Here is a 17,548-nt window from a genome sequence, read left to right as displayed (position 1 = left end):
AGGGTGGGTTGTAAAAGTTATGAGCACCCATGGATCCCTAACAAAATTCTAGAATAGGTTGATGCATATTTGAGAACACATAGGTGATAAATCCAGGAGTTAGCAGAGTTCCTAAGAATATTGCTACATGAACCAAATTACCTTTTCTGAAAGGTTACTGGTCTGGGGGATGGAGGAATGCCACAGATACAGCAAATCTTGATCTTAGCAAGTCATCAGGGAGTCTTTTTCCATACAGCTTTGATGGGGAAGTTTGTACTTGTGATAGTTAGATTCAGAATTGATTGGACAGTCTTTCCCTAAGAGTGTGGATAATAGAATTGATGATGGAGAAGTATTTAGTGGTAGATACAGGACTGTCTCTGCAGCCTTTTTTTTTTTTTATTAGTGATTTAAATGAAGATACTCAAATTTGCAGGTATATAAAGCTCAGAAGGAGTGCTAATAATAATAAGTTGGATTCAGAATTCCAAGACTGAATTTAGGTGGGTAAATGCTCAAATCCAACAAGATGCAAATCTGTAAAATCCTGCCTTTATCCACAACACAATGAAAGAAAACACCAGAAAACAGCTTGTATATAGTTTGGGGTGATCTGACTCAGCAGCAGATATGTCTGCAAGAGCAGGGTTTTGTAGTTACCACTGAGCGTCATGGGAACCAGTGGTTGTGGCTGAAGTTGCCAGAAGAGCCCACATGACACACCTTTCAGATGGGAGTGTGGCCAGCCTGGGGGACGGGGCTAGTTCTTGGCACTCACTGCCTCACTCCACATCCTTACTGGGAGTTGAGGGACTGGAGCCCCCATATGGAAAAAATGGATAAGGTTGCTGGGGATGCTGGCCTGGAGTAGCGAAAGAAGCATCACTCCCAATGACAAGCAGAAGTGGGGCCTGTAAGCCATGGGCAGGGTGAAAGAGATGGTGGTTAAGAGCACAAGCTTTGGAGTCAGCTGGCTTCAGATTCTGGCACCAGCACTTCTCAGCATTAACCTCTCAAAGTCTCAGCTGCCCGTTTGGAAAATAGGGATAACGAGTGGCCCTACTCTCTTCTAGGCCTAAATGACCTAAAATGCTTGGCAGAGCATTTAGTCAGGGAGCACTCCGTGCATGGGAGCTGTTACTGTTGTTAGGAGCCGGGTCTAAGGAAGACGAAACCACCAGAGCCCACCCATCAGTGGAACATGGTGGTGAAGAAGTTTCCCTTGTCTCTGAGGAGTGGCTCCTGTCCCCAAGCACAGGTTGGAATTCTGCTGAGGGGAGAACTCTTTGGGAATGAGCACTGAAGGATTAGGTTGCATGTCTGCTATCCTGGGTTTACACCCAGACACAGGCAGCTGCCATGAAGACTTGGCTAGATCCTGGAGCAGACCACGGTGTGTGTGTGTGTGTGTGTGTGTGTGTGTGTGTGTGTGTGTTGGTGGGGGAGGGGGCACTGCGAGAGAATGCCCATCGACACATCCTCGAGGACAGGCCTGCTGGCTGCAGATAGCCAGATGTCAGGCTTGACCCACCTCTTTCAAATACCTGTCCCTTGAATGCTTTCAAGCCCCACCTCTCTGTTGGGCAAATGAAAGGAGCTCCTTGGAAGGTGCTTTTGCTGAGCTCCAGCTAGAACAGCACATGGCCTGCCAGCAGAATGGGCCCAGCTGGGCTGGGACAGAGCTCCCAGCTGAGGCCTCAGCCTTGAGTACCCACTGACCTCACTGGGATGCCAGTTTTCCCAGCACACTGCACGGCCCCCAGCTTCTCAGGGGAGACAGGAGACCTTTGGGTTAGCTGTCCTTTGCATTCCAGTCCTAGCTACTTCCAGAAAGCATTTGAGGAAGCACAAGTAGAGGGATAAGAGACCAAGAGACAGGCCAGGTCAGGCCCACCAAGCAGGTAACCGGAACCTTTAACTTTATTATGTGGAATGCTTAATGCAGAGTTAATAGGGGCTGGAATACCTAGGAGGGGAGAGAGGGGAGGGGGATCTACTGAGATAAATAACAGGGGGCAGTAATGAGTTACATGTAGACTGTGGGGCTGCAGAACAGGAAAATAGGGGCAGATAGAGCTACATACTTTATTCAAATACCACTGGGAGGCAAAGGGCAAAAGGCCAGGGCAGAATGTACATGTCAGGAGTTCAGTGTCTTCAGCCTGCTGCCAGCAACCTGGGTGCCAGGCCCTGGGCCACCTCCTGGAGCTGAGGGCTGGGGCCTGAGCAGCTGTCATGCTCTGGGAAGCCCAAGGAGTTGGGGCTGACAGAGCAGGGACTACAGAGCCTGGCGAGGGGAGAGGGAGTTGGCAAGGAGCCTGGGAGGAAGGCTCTGTGAATTGTCTCTGAATCCTTTCCTGGAGCCCCTGCCTCCTCATCCGGGATGTGCCTCAAGGTCTGGGAGGTTGTAGTGAAGTAGGACCAGGGCACTCTTTCTCCGTTAGACAAAGAATGAGGTTCTTGGCACAGAATTGGATCTGGACGCCTCTGTGCCAATTCTTCCCTGTGTTCAGAAGGGGAGGGGGCCCTGTGGGGATGAGGAGACCTCCCTCTGAGACCACCCCACCCTGGGCTATTCAGAGCTGTCCTCGGCCCCTGAGGGGTGGACAGAGCGCACTGTAGGCACTGACGCAGGTCTCTGACTGGCTTTGATCTTAGGCACGTGGCACAAGTGGCACGGGTTACATTAGACCCCTCATTCTCCATGAGAGAGCAAACATGGGCACACGGTGTGGCAGGGCCTCCGATTCCCATCCGACCCTGGATGCCTCCCCCACTCTCCGAGGAGGGTGAGTGGGTCTTTTTCAGGTCCTGGGATGAGGGTCATTCCTGGGGGGAAGGTGCAGCCCCTCATCGTTCAGTTCTAGGGGCGACAATCAACCTCCTTCTCCTCTGCCCAGCCTAGTAGCCCAGGGCTTGGCCTGGGTTGGAGCCTGGATAGGACGGGGGGAGTCATCAAAGGCAGTGAGCCAGACAGACAGCCTTCCCTCAGCCTCTGCAGCCTCCTCCACAGCCACCACCAGGCCTGAGATGGGTGAGGAACAGGGCGCAAGGGCTGGGGGAAGGGGCGTGCTACCCAGAGGGGCCGGGCAGGCTGGTGATGACAGGGCCCCCTTTAAGGCCGGGACAGCGTCGTATATACTGGCTGCTCCCAGTGTGTGGGGCTGTGGGACTGGGGCCCTGAGGGGCTAGGGTCAGAGATGGCCGTGTAGAGCGGCCGCTGCGAGGGCCCCATGTAGGAGAAGGCCGAATAGAGGCCAGAGGCCTGGCCTGAATGGCCATAATAGGGTCCTGAGGGCTGATGGTCAGAGTAGTCAAACTGGGGGCGGGAGATGGAGGGAAAGGCGGAGCCGTAGTGGGGCAGGCTGAGGGAGGTGTAGGCGATCTGCGAGGTGGAGGGCTGGTCGGTGTAGTGTGGGGGGCCCTGGGGCCCTGCGGTCTCCGTCTTCACCTGGGCTTTGGCATCCACGCCGGGTGGTGAGACCGTGGACAGAGCCACACCTGGTGGCTTGGAGATCCAGGCGGAGTGTCCACTGGCCACGGCCAGGGCGCTGCCCAGCCCATAGCCAGCTGCCGAGTAGCTGCCCACGTGGCCCGGGTGCCCATTGGGTGGCAGGTACTGGTCCAACTCGGCCACATCAAAGGTCTCCATGTTGGACATTACCTCGTGGCTGATCTCACCGATGTCCACGTTGCCGAAGTCGATGTGAGGTTTCCCGCCCTCCCCCAGGGAGCGCCCATCCCGCTTGGGGTCTGCCTTGCCAGACTGCAGCTCTGTCTTTGGGGTGGTCGGAGGGGTAGGTGGGCCATGGCTCTGGCCTGGGTGCAAGGGAGACAGAAAGAAAGTGGGAAGCAAGGTCAGAGACTCCTGGATTCTGATGGTTCTCCGTCAGAAAATATGCCTCCAGGAGGCTGGCGACGGATCACTGCGTGACCTTGTAAGTTTTACGGGTTTGGGCAGCCCAAGTTGGCACCTCCTTCTGTAATGGGCTAGGGCTGGTCTCCAGTTGTTTCTGAAATTTCCCATTATTATTATTTTTTTTGAAATTTCCCATTCTGAGGTGTGTATCCTACTGCCCACTCAGAGCAGGACTCCCTCTGTCACCCACCTCTGGGAGGGGCTTGCTGCATTTTGGAAAAGCTTCCCTGGGAAGTTGGTCCTCATATCAGCTGCAGTCGGCTTCCCCCACCTGCTCCCACTGTCTCTTAGCTATCTTCCCTGACAGGTCTAGCCCACAGGTCTTCGCTCGCCTCTTTAGCTTACGAAGTTGCTGCCAGTTGCTCTTGCTGCTGACCTCACCAGCCCTCACCACCACTGACTGCTTCACTTTTGCTAGCTTGTCTGTGCCTCCTCCCTCCACCCCCACCTCTGGCCCCCACACAGCCATGTGTCCCCTCCAGCCCCATCAGTCCTCCCAAAGGCGGCTCAAGTGCCCCTCACTCCAGGAGGCCTTTCCTCTGGCTCCGCCCCACTGGCCACATGCTTAGCTGTGCTGCCCCTCATCCCTCCAGCTGCCTTTCCTTGCTTGATCAGGACACCTAGATAGCTGACTTGCTCCACCCCTGTTCCTCTCTTTTCTCATTCACGTATTCATGCAGCAAATGCTTAGGGGGCACTGTGCCAGGTGCAAGGCCTACAAGCATAAATAAAGTAGATCCTATCCTTACAAGCTCAGAGGCTCAAGGGAGGATCCAGAGATGCACACAGGACTGGAGGGCAGTGTCAGAAGTGACAGGATGCGCAGAAGGCTCAGGAGGCTGGAGAAGGAAGCCACCCACCCTGCTCCAGGTTCTTACTGAAGAGGGGTCACTGAGCTGGGCATTGAAGGCTGAGAAAAAGTCCATGCCCACAGTTATATCCTGAGGTGGCTGTGTGGAATGTGGTCCAGGGTCATGTGCGTGTGTCTGCGAATCTCTCAAGGTAAGGCCTACATGTGTATGGGAGAGATGGCTGGACTAGGGACCCCATCGGAGACAACGTGTCCATGGCCTATGAGACCCGAGGCTCCTTGGGGGCCAGCCTATATCTCCCCCATCAGAGCAGAAGCAATGCCAGGTCCTGCACTGGCCAAGTGCTTCAGGTTTGCACAGACTCTCTTGGATTTGATTCCTGGCTCTGTCACTTCCTGTGTGATTCTGGGAACATGCCTGTCTTCTCTAACCTGTTTCATTATTACCAGAACAGAGATGATACCAAGCGGCTCAGACATGGCCTCCTTCTGGAAGGTGCAGGCTTCATGCACTCATGTTTCTTCTTTTTTTTTTTTTTTTCACTGATGTTTCTTCTGCATTCACTTGTTTTCATCTCTGCTCCTCCCACTAGATGGTGGACTCCCAGGACCAGGGAGCTTCTCTTATTGCTGCCCTTGGTATCTGCTCCCAGGTCTGGCACAAAGGAGGACTTGGGGTGTGTCTTTGGAGGGCAGAGCTGTGCTTATAGAGACTTCCTGTGTGCCTGGCCCTCTTTATGGCATTTATTTCTTTTTTCTTTTTTCTCTCTCTCCCTTTTTTTTTCTTTCTCTATGGCATTTAGTGCTTTGTACAAACAAGTGAGGCCCCAGAGTCCGGCTGCCTGGGCTCCGACTCAGCTGTGTCCATTTTCTCATCTGCCACACAGCTAAAGTCTGAGCCCAGGCAGGGTGGCTGCTTCTTCATTCAGAGTGATTGAATGAGTTAATATACATAAGGCAATTAGCAGGGCACCTGGTGCACAGTAGGTGCTCAATTAATGTTAGCTGCTATTTTCATTAATGAAAATGCAACAAGATGCCCTAAGTCTGGCCCCTCCATGGCACGTGCTCAACATCACATGCTGTGCCTACCCCATCAGACTGGGAGGCCGGAAAGAGGCAATGATCTCTCCTCCATCTCATCTCCCATTTCTCAAAATCATCCTGTCTCTGCTTTTCCTGTTGCCTCACACCCCTTGGCCCCCACGGCCTCTCTAACTGGCCTCTTCACTCAGCAGCAGTGCTCTCTTCCATCAGCCAGAGCCATCTTGCCCAGCCACTTCCTTTGGTGCTTGAGTCCCCACTGAGCTCCCTCTGGGCCGCAGCACCCCAGCTGGGGCCCCCGGCGCAGCCTGGTGAGCCTCTCTAGCACCTTGCCCAGGGAGGTTGTGGGTACGAGACTCATGGCAGCCAGCCCTTGCCTTTCCTCAGTGCCCAGGCTCTCCCCACCACAGCTGGTCATCAGCCCAGTGCTCGCTCACCTGAGGGGTGCTCAGGGTTCCCGTCTGACATGGGGGAGCCTTCGCCGGGATGCCGGTGGTCCAGGTGGGCGCTCTTGTAGTGGGCCTGGATGGCGGCAGCCCCGCCCTGCTCGGCCTCCCCTCCAGGACACTCTGACTCCCCCTGGGCCGCCTTCCCATTCTTCCGCCTCCGGGGCTGGTACTTGTAGTCCGGGTGGTCCTTCTTGTGCTGCATCCGGAGCCGCTCAGCCTCCTCAATGAAGGGGCGCTTGTCACTCTCATTCAGCAGCCTGGGGTGGCACAGTTGGGGGGAGACAGCAGAAGGGCTGCTGTGAGTATCTGCCCTCAAACAAATGAGGTCCCAGGATGGGGAGCCCAGAGGGCAGGCGGGGACCAGGGCAGAGGCTTGCTCTTTGATTTACAAACTAAAAGACTTGAGGCCCAAGGAACTACAGGCTCAGAAGACTGGGATCTCTGTCCCTAAACTCTCAGGGGCTGAGTGTGAGAGGGATCAGCCTAATATTCCTGGCAGCCCTGATGATGGAGTTAGAAGTAGGGATAGAGCTTCTGTGTTTTTTGTTTGTTTGTTTGTTTGTTTTAAGATTTATTCATTTATCGGAGAAAGAGAAAACATGAAAGTGAGGTGGGGGTGGGGAAGGACGAGCAGACTGCCCTGAGTGAGGAGCCCATGGGTGAGGCTTAACTCCAGGAGCCGTGAGAAGCTCACAACCTGAGCCAAAACCAAGGGTCAGATGCTTAACCAACTGAGCCAGCAGGCACCCCAGCAATAGAGCTTTTGAGGGACACAGAGCTTCAGTTCAAGGAAAGAAAAAACTTTTTCATCATCAAAGCTGTCTGCAGGTAGAGCTGGCTGCCTCCTTAGGGGGTGAGCTCCTTGGGGCTGGAGGTATGCAAATCAAGAAACAGAGTAGTGAGGGGGAAGAGCCTAGTCCCTGCTACTGGCTAGTTGTGTGACTATGGGCAAATCACTTCTATGAGCCTTAGTTTCTTTGCTTATCAAATGAGGATGATAATGCTTACTTCACTGGGTGTGGGATTGGCCAAGGTGCTGTGTGTGAAGCACTTTGCATGGGGCCTGGGGATGGAGGGTGGGCACCTTGAGAAACAGGTACTGTTCTAATACTGCTAGGGGGCTTGAACAGGAGCACCTGGGATGGGCCCTCTCAACTCTGGAATGCTCATTTTGTGAATTCCAGGGTGATGTGGCCGAAGGGGCTGGATAGGAGTCCCCTTCTTTATGTGGGTCATGGCATCTCCTGGGGGAGATCCTATCTCCTCGTCCAAGACGTGACAGAGAGTAAAAGAAGCTAGACTTTCTTCCCAGACCCTCTCCCCAGTCTGAGACCAGCCATGGAGGACAGCCCTGAAGGCAGTGCCCCTGCCCACCAAACTCCAGCCTCGGGCCAAGGCTGAAGGATGGTGGAGGGGGGTGATGGTTAAAGTTTGGCTGCCCCAGGGTTGGGGGGGCAGGATGGGGTACCTTGCAGAGGTTCTGAGGGCAAAGAACAGACTCATAGAATCCTAGATGGAAGGGACTCTGTGGGCGTGGCTCTGTCCCTCTGCCCAAAGGGCCTCTCTCTCCAGCTGCCCACCCCTCCCCAGTGGGTGCCCTCTTCCCCCCCCCCAGTCAGCAGAAGGCCTAGCCCTCCTGCCCAGGATGGGAGGGGGTGGTCATACCAGGCACCTCCTAGCCGGCAGTGGCATTCTTATGCAGCTTAGCCTCCCCCGGCTGCCCCCTCCCCCCAGGCTGCCAGAACCCAGCCCCAACGAAGGTCTCTCCAAGGGTCCCTCTAGCTGAGTGATGGGATGAAGATCCCAGACCAGCGCCTCTGGGGTCAGGGAGTGGGCTGCAGCCTTCCTCCCCCAGCCATTGCACCCCAACTCCCCCCAGCCAGGCCTCAGGGAGGCGGAGTGGGCAGGGCAGGCCCTGAAGGTGTGTGTGTGTGTGTGTTTGTGTGTGTGTGTTGGGGGCAGGGAGAGAGGTGCCAGAGAGCCCAGAGCAGGCTCAGCCCGCAGCCAAGGGCCCCAGCACAGAGGCTCTGGAATAGCTGGGGACACTGGGCTTCCTCTCCTACCCAAACCTTCCTGGTGCCTTCTGTCCCACTGGCAACTGGGCATGAATCAGCAAGAAAACGGGGGGGGGGGGGGGGGCGGGGGGGAGGGGAGCCTCAGAATGGGGGCACAGGCCAGAACATAGGGAAGACTCCAACACAGCACCCACTGTCACCTCCCAGGCTAGTTCCCTGCAGTACCCTAACCTGGACAGAATTCTGACTCCAGGCCCTCCCACCCTCCACCCCAGCCCAGTGCTTCAACTGTCTCTCAGTGGCTAACAGCTGGCTAACGAGCCTCCAAGCTGATCCCAACATCACTCTAACCTCAGCTCTGTTCACTCTCTCCTAATCCCAGACCCATCCTGCCCCATCACGTAATAAATCATCTCACATCTAATCTTGATCCCAGCACCAGCCTCACTCAGCATTGCACCCCCTACAGCCCCCCACCCCACGTCACCCGGGGCTCTAACTGCAAACCTGCTCCTTATTTGTACTCCACCTGGCCTCTGGCTTCTAGGTCTCTAAGCTTTGGAATGAGGTCCGGGAGAAAGTACTGGTTCCCCCTGCAAACTGGAAACCCCACCTAGGGGGTCTCCCAAGGTGGGGCACCACTGCTCTTCCTGTTGGGGAAGGGGCCTGTGGACTGGGGGGTCAGGAGAGACCCCAGTTGGTGACCCCCTTTCTAGTCTCTGGGCTCCAATTACTCTCTCCAGGCAGGTCCACCAGTATACAACCGTCAGCATGTGACCAGCATGTAACAGTCCTTTCCCAGGCAGGCCCCAAAGGTTAGCCTGACCATCAGAGCCCACACACTTGGGGGGCCAGGACCCGGACGCAGGTGTGTCTGACCCTAACCTACTTACAGCACCCCAAGCAGTCTGTCTGCATGTCTTTCTCTTTTTGGGTTTTTTGGGCCCTGTTTTCTAGTTCTGCCTGTCTAATGCACCCCCCTTCCTGGTGGCCTGGAAGGGATTTCAGGAGTCCCTGGAGAGACTGGCCAGCCCAGCCCATATCCAGAGGACTCGAAGGGCCCCTACCCAGGATCCAGGGTTCCAGGATCCCACCCACTATGGGCATAGCCTTTAATAGTTGTCATTGTCCTGCTGCCCTCCTATTCCTGGGGTTGGGTCCTCAGCAAGCAGTGCCTGCTTTCCAATCCTACAATAGATGGGCCCTTGGGGCCAATCAGTGGTAGCCAGAAACAAGTCCTCCTGAGGGAGCCCAGGGTTCTGGCCTGGGGGAACAGGGACAGGGACACTGGAGGGTCCAGTCTTAAATCCTTCACAATGGGGTGAGGGAGAAGTGGAGGTCCGTCCTTGCTTTGATGCTGTCACTGAGCTGGTGCTGTGGTCTGTTCATGACCCCCAGGGCCTGTTCCATCTGCCTGTCTCCACCCTGGTTGTCTGTCTCTCATTTGCTCTCTTCCATACCACAGCACCAAGAGTACTGGCCTGGGCTGAGCCCTACCCCGGGGCAGGTGGACCTTGAACAGAGGAGCTAGCTTTGACCCCTGCTCTTGAGCAGAGCTGGAGCCTCTGAGTCTACACAGCAGGCTGGCCACTAAGCCCAGGGCCTGCTTGCCCAGGATGAGCAGAGCGCTGAGCCCTGAGATGGGAAGGTGAAGGGGCACCAGGCTGTCAGCAAACACATGGCCAAGGATGGGGCCATGGGGCTGAATGTGAATTCCACTTGGACTCTTGGGGGGCCTTCCTGCTTTTCTTACTACCCTAAGCCTTTGGCCTTCTAGACCCAATCTCCATTATGCTGGGGCAGGCAAGGGCAGAGCGGCAGCAGGAGGAGGCCAGGCTCCTCTGAGAAAACCTGACTTTCTGAAACTGAGGTGTACCTCACTTCTGCTCTCTCCTTCTCTGACCTCCCAACCTCCTGACTGCACCTTAGAACAAAGGGGTGATCCGTACCTGTCATCAAGGACAGTGTGGGGGAAGACTACTAGACGAAGAGTCAGGAGACCCAGGTTCTGGCCCCACTCTGCCATCAGCTGTGACGTGGCCTTTACAGTCCCTGTACCTTTCTGGGCTTGTCTCTTGGACAGTCTAGTGGGGAATCAGGTGGCCTCTGCAGGCTCGTATCTCCTGGAGCCCCCGTTCTTTTGCTGAGCTGCCCAAGACCCCTGAGGTAGGGGGCTGTTGCCCTGTTCAACATATCTCAAGGGGCCAGGCTGAACCCCACACCTGAGCTGAGGGGTGCAGACTTCCTGCTTGGCCGGCATGTTTTTCCCCAGAAGTTTGGGCTGGACCCAGGGAACCAGGGACTCTGAGGCGTCCTGGGTTGGAAGGGGCCAAGGTTTCCTCCTGGCCAGGGCTCTCTGCTCCAGCTCTTGGGCTGGTGGGGCAGGAGGTTGCTCAACGCTGGGTGGGGCCCTGGAAAAGAAGATGGCGCTGGGACTGGAGCAGGGAGGGCGAGAGAGGCAGGCCTGGCCGCTCTGGGACAGGGTGGGAGGGGAGACTTCTTTCTGGGTGTCCCCTTCCCTAGAGAATGAAGAGGCCCCCCTCCAACTCCTCGAAGGAGGGGAGGATAAGGAAGGCACCAAGAAGGTAGCTGGGACAGGACAGGATCCTGCAGTCAGAGATTTGTCTTTGGCGGTTCTCCATCCCTCAATCTTTCAAAGACTCCTGTCTGAATTCCTTGTTTTCCTCAAACTGCCCCCCCTCCCGCCCCTTCTCCAGCCGGCTGCCTCAGTTTCCCTGCCTCTCCGGCTAGGCCTTCAGTTCTTTCCCGAGCATTTCTGGGGCATCCCCCTGACCACTGGAACTGGTGGCAGTGGCACCCGTGAATGTGCCACTTCCCTGTGCCATCAGTGAAGACCTCCCCTCCCTCTTGCCCGCCCGCCTTCACTCCCCCAGGAAGAAGCTCAGGCCCTTCGCCTGCCACCGACAGAATTCCAACCACGAGGGGGCGCCCTCCGGCCCGCTGCCCCGGGTGGGGAGCCTCGCCTAGGCCGCCGGAGCTCTAAGCCAGCGCAACCTCAAGGGGGTACTCGTGGGGGAAGGGCGGGCCGGATGCCCACCCCTGGTCTTCCAGGCCCATCAGAGCGGTGGCCGCCCGCGCGAGAGAGGCCCGTCTCGCCTGAGTCCCCCCGCAGCTAGGGGGCCCGCGGGAGCTCCCGGGGGCGCGTTGGGGGCGCTCACCTCCAGAGCTTGCCCAGCGTCTTGCTGAGCTCCGCGTTGTGCAGGTGCGGGTACTGGTCGGCCAGCTTCCTGCGCGCCGCCTGCGCCCACACCATGAAGGCGTTCATGGGCCGCTTGACGTGCGGCTTGCTCTTGCTGGCGCCGTTGACGCGCACGGGCATGGGCACCAGCGTCCAGTCGTAGCCGCTCAGCACCTGGCTGACGGCCTCGCGGATGCACACGGGGAACTTGTCATCGTCCGCCTCGCCGTCCTGCTGCTCCTTCTTGACCTTGCCCAGCTCGCCTGGCCCCGGGCTGGCTCGCAGGCCCGATCCGCCGCCGCCGCCGCCGTCGGGCCCCAGCGAGGGCGCGCTCCCTGGGGACAGGCAGCGGGGCTCCTCGGAGCCCACGGGGCTCAGCTCCACCTCGGAGAGGTCCTGCTCCTCTGCCATGTCGCCCCCGGCCGCCGCCGCCTCGGCCGCCTCCCCGGGGCCCGCCGCCGGGGTCCTGGCGAAGAGTCCAACGCCCACCTGGACGGGAAGGAGGGCGCGGTGGAGCGGCCGTGCGCGCAGCCCCGACGGCAGCCCGGGACGCGACGCGGGCACGGCCCCAGGTGACGCCCGCCCGGCTCCCCCCGAACTCGCCAGAGCCCCTGGGGCCCGCGCACATGCCAGACCGGGGCTCGGCCTCCTAGCGCCCGCCTCCGCTGTCTTCCCACCACCTGGTCCCAACCGTCTCTTGGTGTGGGTGGGTTTGGGTTTTTTTAAACCTCTTTTTGGGTGGAGGTTTGTTGATGGAAAGGAAGAAAAACGGACTCTTTATTTTGCTCTAATCCTGGCTCCTGGGATTTCCCACCTTTTCTCTCACCTTTCCGTCTTCCCTTCTGCCTGCCCCTGATGGAGTGTGGAGGAGCTGGGTGGGGGGCAGAGGCAGGGGTCTCTCTCCACCCACGCCCCACCGCAGGGTCCCAGGCCCGGCCCCAGGAAGGCAGGAGCGGAGGAGCGGGCTGCGCACTCACCTCCTCGGACCGCTCCTCCAGTCTGGGGCTCGTCCTTAGGAAGTGGAAAACCGTGTCCCAAGGTGTGCGGTCCAGCTCGGGGCTGGGGGGTGACGCCGGGGGGCTGGGAGGGAGGGGCTGGGGGGCCCAGAGCCTCAGGCCACGGCCTCGCCGGGACGGAGCCTGAATCCTCACCACCAGCCACCCTGGCCGGACAGCCCGAGACTGACTGAGCACTGAGCTGCCGCCGAAGGCTGGGAAGGAAGGAGGGGGAGAGGGGGAGGGGAGGGAGGGAGGGAAGGGCAGAAGGTGGAGCCTCCAGCGCTGTCCTTCATCCCCAACACTCAGGGCTCCTCCGCCAGGCCCCCCCACCCCAGCTCTGGGTGCTGCTGTCCCAGGCCCCTCCTGGGGCCTGGGCTTGGTAAGGGAGGTGTAGGAGTGGGGGTGCTTGGGCCAGGAAGGCCAACGGGTGCAGGTGGGCAAGCTCAGAACCTGTTGCTTAGAGGGAAATTGGGCCCAACTGGGACCCCCAGCCTGTGCCTCAAGCCGGTGGGATGGGCAGGTGGCAAAGAATTGGGGCTGGATGAGGAGAACACCAGTGAAGGTTCCCTGGCCATCTAAGGGCGGCTGGCCTGCGTTGCTGGTTTAAGACCTCTTATGGAGGGAGTGCCTACTGTGGCCAGAGGGAGGCTGCTGCTGCTCAGCCTGCCTCACCTGCCTCCCACCCCAATGCAGGCTGCCCTCCGCTCAGCTCATATGGCCAGAGAGAGAGCACTCAGGTCCATACCTGGTGAGGCAGAGGCAGCTGGATAGCCCCCACCCAGGGCAGAGGCCCCAGCTCCACACCTGGGCCCTTCTCAGACACGGAGCACAAATGAGGGCTGGGCTGGCTCAAGGTAGAGAGGCAGGATTGAAGTTCCTAGGAGGCTGGCCATGGGGCTGGGCTGGGGGTCCCTTCAAGTAGGGGCCCCAACTCCCTCTGCACTGGGCTTATGCTCTCTTGGTGTGGGGGGGTCTCAGTCCAGGTTGCACGATGTCCCGCACTCCCCTACCTCGAAAGGGTAGGCAACTCCCTGCCTCCCACTCCCTCCTTTCTGCCCACTCCTGTCCTCAGCCATCTCCCCAGTGGGCTGACCTCTCTCCTTTTTCTCTCCTGCCAGTCACCCAAGGCTCTGTTTCCTCTCCCCTTTCCCAAGTCTCTCCCCAGAGGTCATCGCCCCTCTCTCCTCTCAGAGGGTGGGTGTGGAGGCAGAGGTGCGGCTGGGCACCGAGGGGCAGATGGAGCCTGGGCCACGCTGATGACCACATACACTTCTGAGCCGGGCAAGGCCCTAGGCCCACCCCAAGGGAGTCTGTCTGGAGTGGGGCTGCAGAAGGGGTCTAGGAAAGGCCTCGTGCTTGGGAAAGGCCAAGGGGGTGGAGGGGGTGGGTAATGGGACACAATGAGGTAGTCACACGAGGCAGAGGCATGTTGGGGGTGGGGGGAGCGGACATTGGAACACACACACACACACATGCTCGCACACACAACCAGCCAGACAATCGGGCCAGTGTGTCTGGGGCCTCGGAGCCCAGTGAATTAGGAGTTTGATAAGGGTTTTCTCTTTCTCTCGCTTGCCGGCCTTGGACAATCTCCCCCCAGTTTTCCTCGACGCCACCCCCGGCGCTGCCAACCCTCCTCCCCCCGCCTCCCTTCTCTTCCCTGTGCCCAGACTCTTGTTCGGGGCCTTGAAACAGTGAGCTGTCTTTGTTCGAAATACAGGTGAACGGCAATCATGTGATTAACACACACACACATAAAAAGCTTTTTAACAGCGCCCGCCCGGCCTCAGAACCGCCCAGAGAGGAGCCGCCCTGGATGGACAGAGGGACGGAGGGACGCGCATCCAGCCGGTCGCGTCCAGCTGCCTGCAGCAGTCTCCGACACTCGCTGCTGCCTGCCCGCTGTCTGCCTGCCTGGCATCTCTCGATCCCGGTGGGTCCCCACTTGTCCTTCCATCCCTTGGTTCCTCCTCTTCGAGGGAAGGACTTCCCTGCTCCCCGTGGTGTCTGTGATTTGGCCTGAGACCCCCTGGGGCGGGAGGGGTGGCTGTGGAGGGAAAGGGCCCAGGGTAAGAAGCCTGGGCGTGGGGTCCCACAGCGCCCCTCTCCGGCTCCCCGCCTTCTCCCTCACCCTCCTTGGCCCAGCTGTGCCAGGATGGGGGTGGGGGTGGCAGTGGGCACTCTCGGTCTGCAGAGAAGCTACGCTGGACAGAGTGGGGGGGCCTCTCTCTTCTCCTCCCTCTGTCTCTCTCTCCTCCTGTTTCCTCAGTGCTGGGCTTGGGCTTTCTGCTGAGAGGTGCTGGATGAGGCAGGTCAGCCTTCAGGGGTGTGGGGAAGGGCTGCCAGATGCCTAGAGCTGTGGGCACAGGGAGGGGAGAAGGGGGGACCTTTGCTGCGACCACCCCCAAGCTGGCCAATGTGATCCTTTCCATCCCATCTCAGGCCCTGGGGGCCCCAGCTTCCTCCAGCAGAGAGGGCAAAGGCCCCAGCCATCCCTGGAGAGCTGGGAGTTTGGGGGGAGGGGTGCTGGATGAAGACACCCTGGCCTCTGCCCTTGGCAGAACAGCCACACCCCCATCCAGTCTGCCCACCCTCACTGAGGTGTGGCAGCCTGTGGACTCCGTGGCCTGCCCTCTCTTCCCAGCAGAGAGGGGCCCACGGTGGGAGTGTGAGGGTAGAGAGCCAGGCTTCCTTGCTTAGGGGAGCCTTTCAGGAGCTGCAGGCTTTTCCTGGGACCCCCCCGCCCCCGCCTTGGGGTCCGTTGTGCTGGGGGCCTTACTGCTCAGGTGGCCCTGACAGGGAATGACGGCCCCTGGCAGTCAGATGTAAAGCCCACTGAGGACCCCAACTGGCAGAGCTGCTTCTGTCAGCAGTGACCCTTAACCCCTTAGCTCCCCCAGTCTTCCTCCTGGGGCACTGGGTCTGCTTTGTGGAGGGCTCCGCCCTTGGTTCCCTGCCCTGGGTCTCAGTCGCTTATCTGTCACCTGGGCAGTGACCCCCGTGCCTCCCTGCCTGTCTCCCAGAACACACGGAGCTGAGATGGGGAAATCTGCTCTTCTGTGGAGCAGGGACTGTGCAAGGGTGAGGGGTGGTGCTGGTCAAGTTGAGCCTCTGTCCCAGCCTCAGTTTCCCCAGGTGGGCATGAGATTCTCTCCCTGACTGGGGACCAGATGAGGGGACACTGGGTAAGCGCTTTACTACCTGGAGGCACCTGCCTGCTCTAAGCTGTCACTCCCCCATTTCCTCAGGCCTGGGGCCTTCTCTCAGTGCTTCAGACACTCACTCTCCACCTCCAGGGCCCTGGGGGCGTCATCGCTACCTGCTGGTATGTGCTGGGGTTGGTGGGGCTGCACTTTTCAGCATAAAGGTATGCAGAGCACTGGTTCCCATTCTTCGCAGGGATGGGGCCTGCGAGTCTGCCTTTCTCACCAGCAACTAAGCAGGTATCTAGAGGATTGGTTCTAATTCTTGCTGAACTTTAGAATCATGTGTGAAGTTTAAAAAAAAACAAAAAACTGAAGCCTGGATCGCACCAGAGACTGGCTGATTCTGAAGCAGGGGTGAGGATCCAGAAGTGTTTACTTTCTGAGCTCTCTGGGCCTTGCTTTTCCTCACTGGGTGTTGGGAGCCCTGAGGCTGTGATGTCCCCCTGCAGAGCCCTGAATCCCTGGGGAGAGGGCAGGGGCCATCGCTCTGGACCCCAGAGCTGGAGGCCAGAATTGCAGTCACACTGGGGTGTGTGGAGAGTCGGGGGATGTGGCAGGGGAGGGGCTGTGCATTGGGCTGAGGGAGGGCTCAGGGCACAGGTCAGGGGTCACGGGTATGTTAGTGACAGGGACAGAAGCTTAGTCTGGGTGAGTGTATGGGGAGTGTGAGAGTTGCCTTGAACATTTTCTAGGCTCCCCCTGCCTTTGGACAGGCTGTGGTTTGGAGGGCGGTAGAAAGAGCACTGGACTTGGAGTCAGAAAGTCCTGCCATTAGCATCCACGTGGCCTTGGGCAATTTACGCTGTTAACTTCTTAGGACTTGTTTTTTTTTTTTTGTGACTTGGTTTTTGCATGTGTAAAATGCTGATAATATATTATATATCACTACATCCTCAAGTGGATGGGAGAATTAATTAAGAATACACACACACACACACACACACACACAAGTACCTAGCTCAGTGTTTGGTATGTAGTATCATGTTTGGTATGTAGTATCATGTTTGGTATGTAGTTTGGTATGTAGTATATAGCTAGGAGGTGGGGACAGTGCTCACATCAGCTCAAGTGCACAAGTGTTTACTGAGTGGCCACTGAGGACTTGCCTTCAGGAGTTTATAAGATGCCTGTCAAATCCCAGCAGCAGACCAGGTGGTGCGGGATAAGCTCCTCAGGGCTGGGCCTACCCCTACCCCGACTGTACCCCCTCTACAGCAAAAGCCCACACTGCCAGAGCCTTCCATGGGTCAGCCCAGCTCTGAGAGTTTCTGTCCTCTCAGCAATAATGGGTGCTATTACTAGTGTCCTTCTAGGAAGAAAACTGAGGCACAGGGGGTTCAGTGACAGGCCTGAGTTCAGCCAGCTAGTGATAGGTGGGAATGCACTGACACCCACAGTTTACCTCCCAAGCCCCTCCTCTGACCACTCAGCATGCCCCCCACTAGACCCCAGGTGCAAGCGGTGGCCAGTCCCTTCCTCCACCCACCCTGCAAGGCTTTGCACTTTCTCTGTGCTCCCCACCACTACTCATAGCCCAGTTCAGAGGCCCTCTCTTCAGGGGTGCACTCCTGGGCACATCCTCAGATGGAATTATCTTTCTCTGTTGCTTTCTGGTGGAGGGGGACATGGCCTTGTACCTGCCCCCACCCCCTGCCCCATTCCTCACACAGCCTGGTGTCCAGGCCAGTCTCTACTTCCCACTTGGAGACCCCTAAGGATGGAGTCATGCCTGCCTTCCTGGTATTGCCTCCTCCCCCTCCCCCCAGGGACCATCTGACCTCAGGGAATCTTTTCTGAGTTGAGTCAACATCAGGGTTCCAAGGAGGAAAAAATAGGTGTGGCTGGCACAAGCAGGACTGGCTTCCCAGAGGCGGAGGGCCTGAGCACTTGCAGGGGACCAAGGACAGCAGCATTCCAGGGCTTAT

General features: G+C 58.1%; 1 protein-coding gene across 1 annotated transcript; it reads right to left on the bottom strand.

Moving 5' to 3' along the window:
• Positions 1–1,884: 1,884 nt before the first annotated feature.
• Positions 1,885–12,599, bottom strand: SOX10 (SRY-box transcription factor 10). Its single transcript, XM_041754438.1, has 4 exons — positions 12,397–12,599; positions 11,400–11,908; positions 6,194–6,462; positions 1,885–3,801 (listed from the first exon to the last, which is right to left on the bottom strand). Exons 2-4 carry the CDS (start codon positions 11,828–11,830, stop codon positions 3,098–3,100), a joined length of 1,404 nt encoding a protein of 467 aa, XP_041610372.1. The 5' UTR covers positions 11,831–11,908; positions 12,397–12,599; the 3' UTR covers positions 1,885–3,097.
• Positions 12,600–17,548: the final 4,949 nt, after the last annotated feature.

This window comes from Vulpes lagopus, chromosome 5, assembly GCF_018345385.1.
Source record: "Vulpes lagopus strain Blue_001 chromosome 5, ASM1834538v1, whole genome shotgun sequence".
NCBI lineage: Eukaryota > Metazoa > Chordata > Mammalia > Carnivora > Canidae > Vulpes > Vulpes lagopus.
This window is presented reverse-complemented; position numbering and strand designations above follow the sequence as displayed.

Bases quoted from the DNA above. Each gene is read 5' to 3' on its own strand.
- SOX10 (XM_041754438.1), bottom strand. From the start codon at position 11,830: ATGGCAGAGGAGCAGGACCTCTCCGAGGTGGAGCTGAGCCCCGTGGGC. The intron at 6,463-11,399 runs GTGAGCGCCCCC...GTGCCACCCCAG, and splicing joins ACGCTGGGCAAGCTCTGGAG to GCTGCTGAATGAGAGTGACA. The intron at 3,802-6,193 runs GTGAGCGAGCAC...CCTTGCACCCAG, and splicing joins GAACCCTGAGCACCCCTCAG to GCCAGAGCCATGGCCCACCT.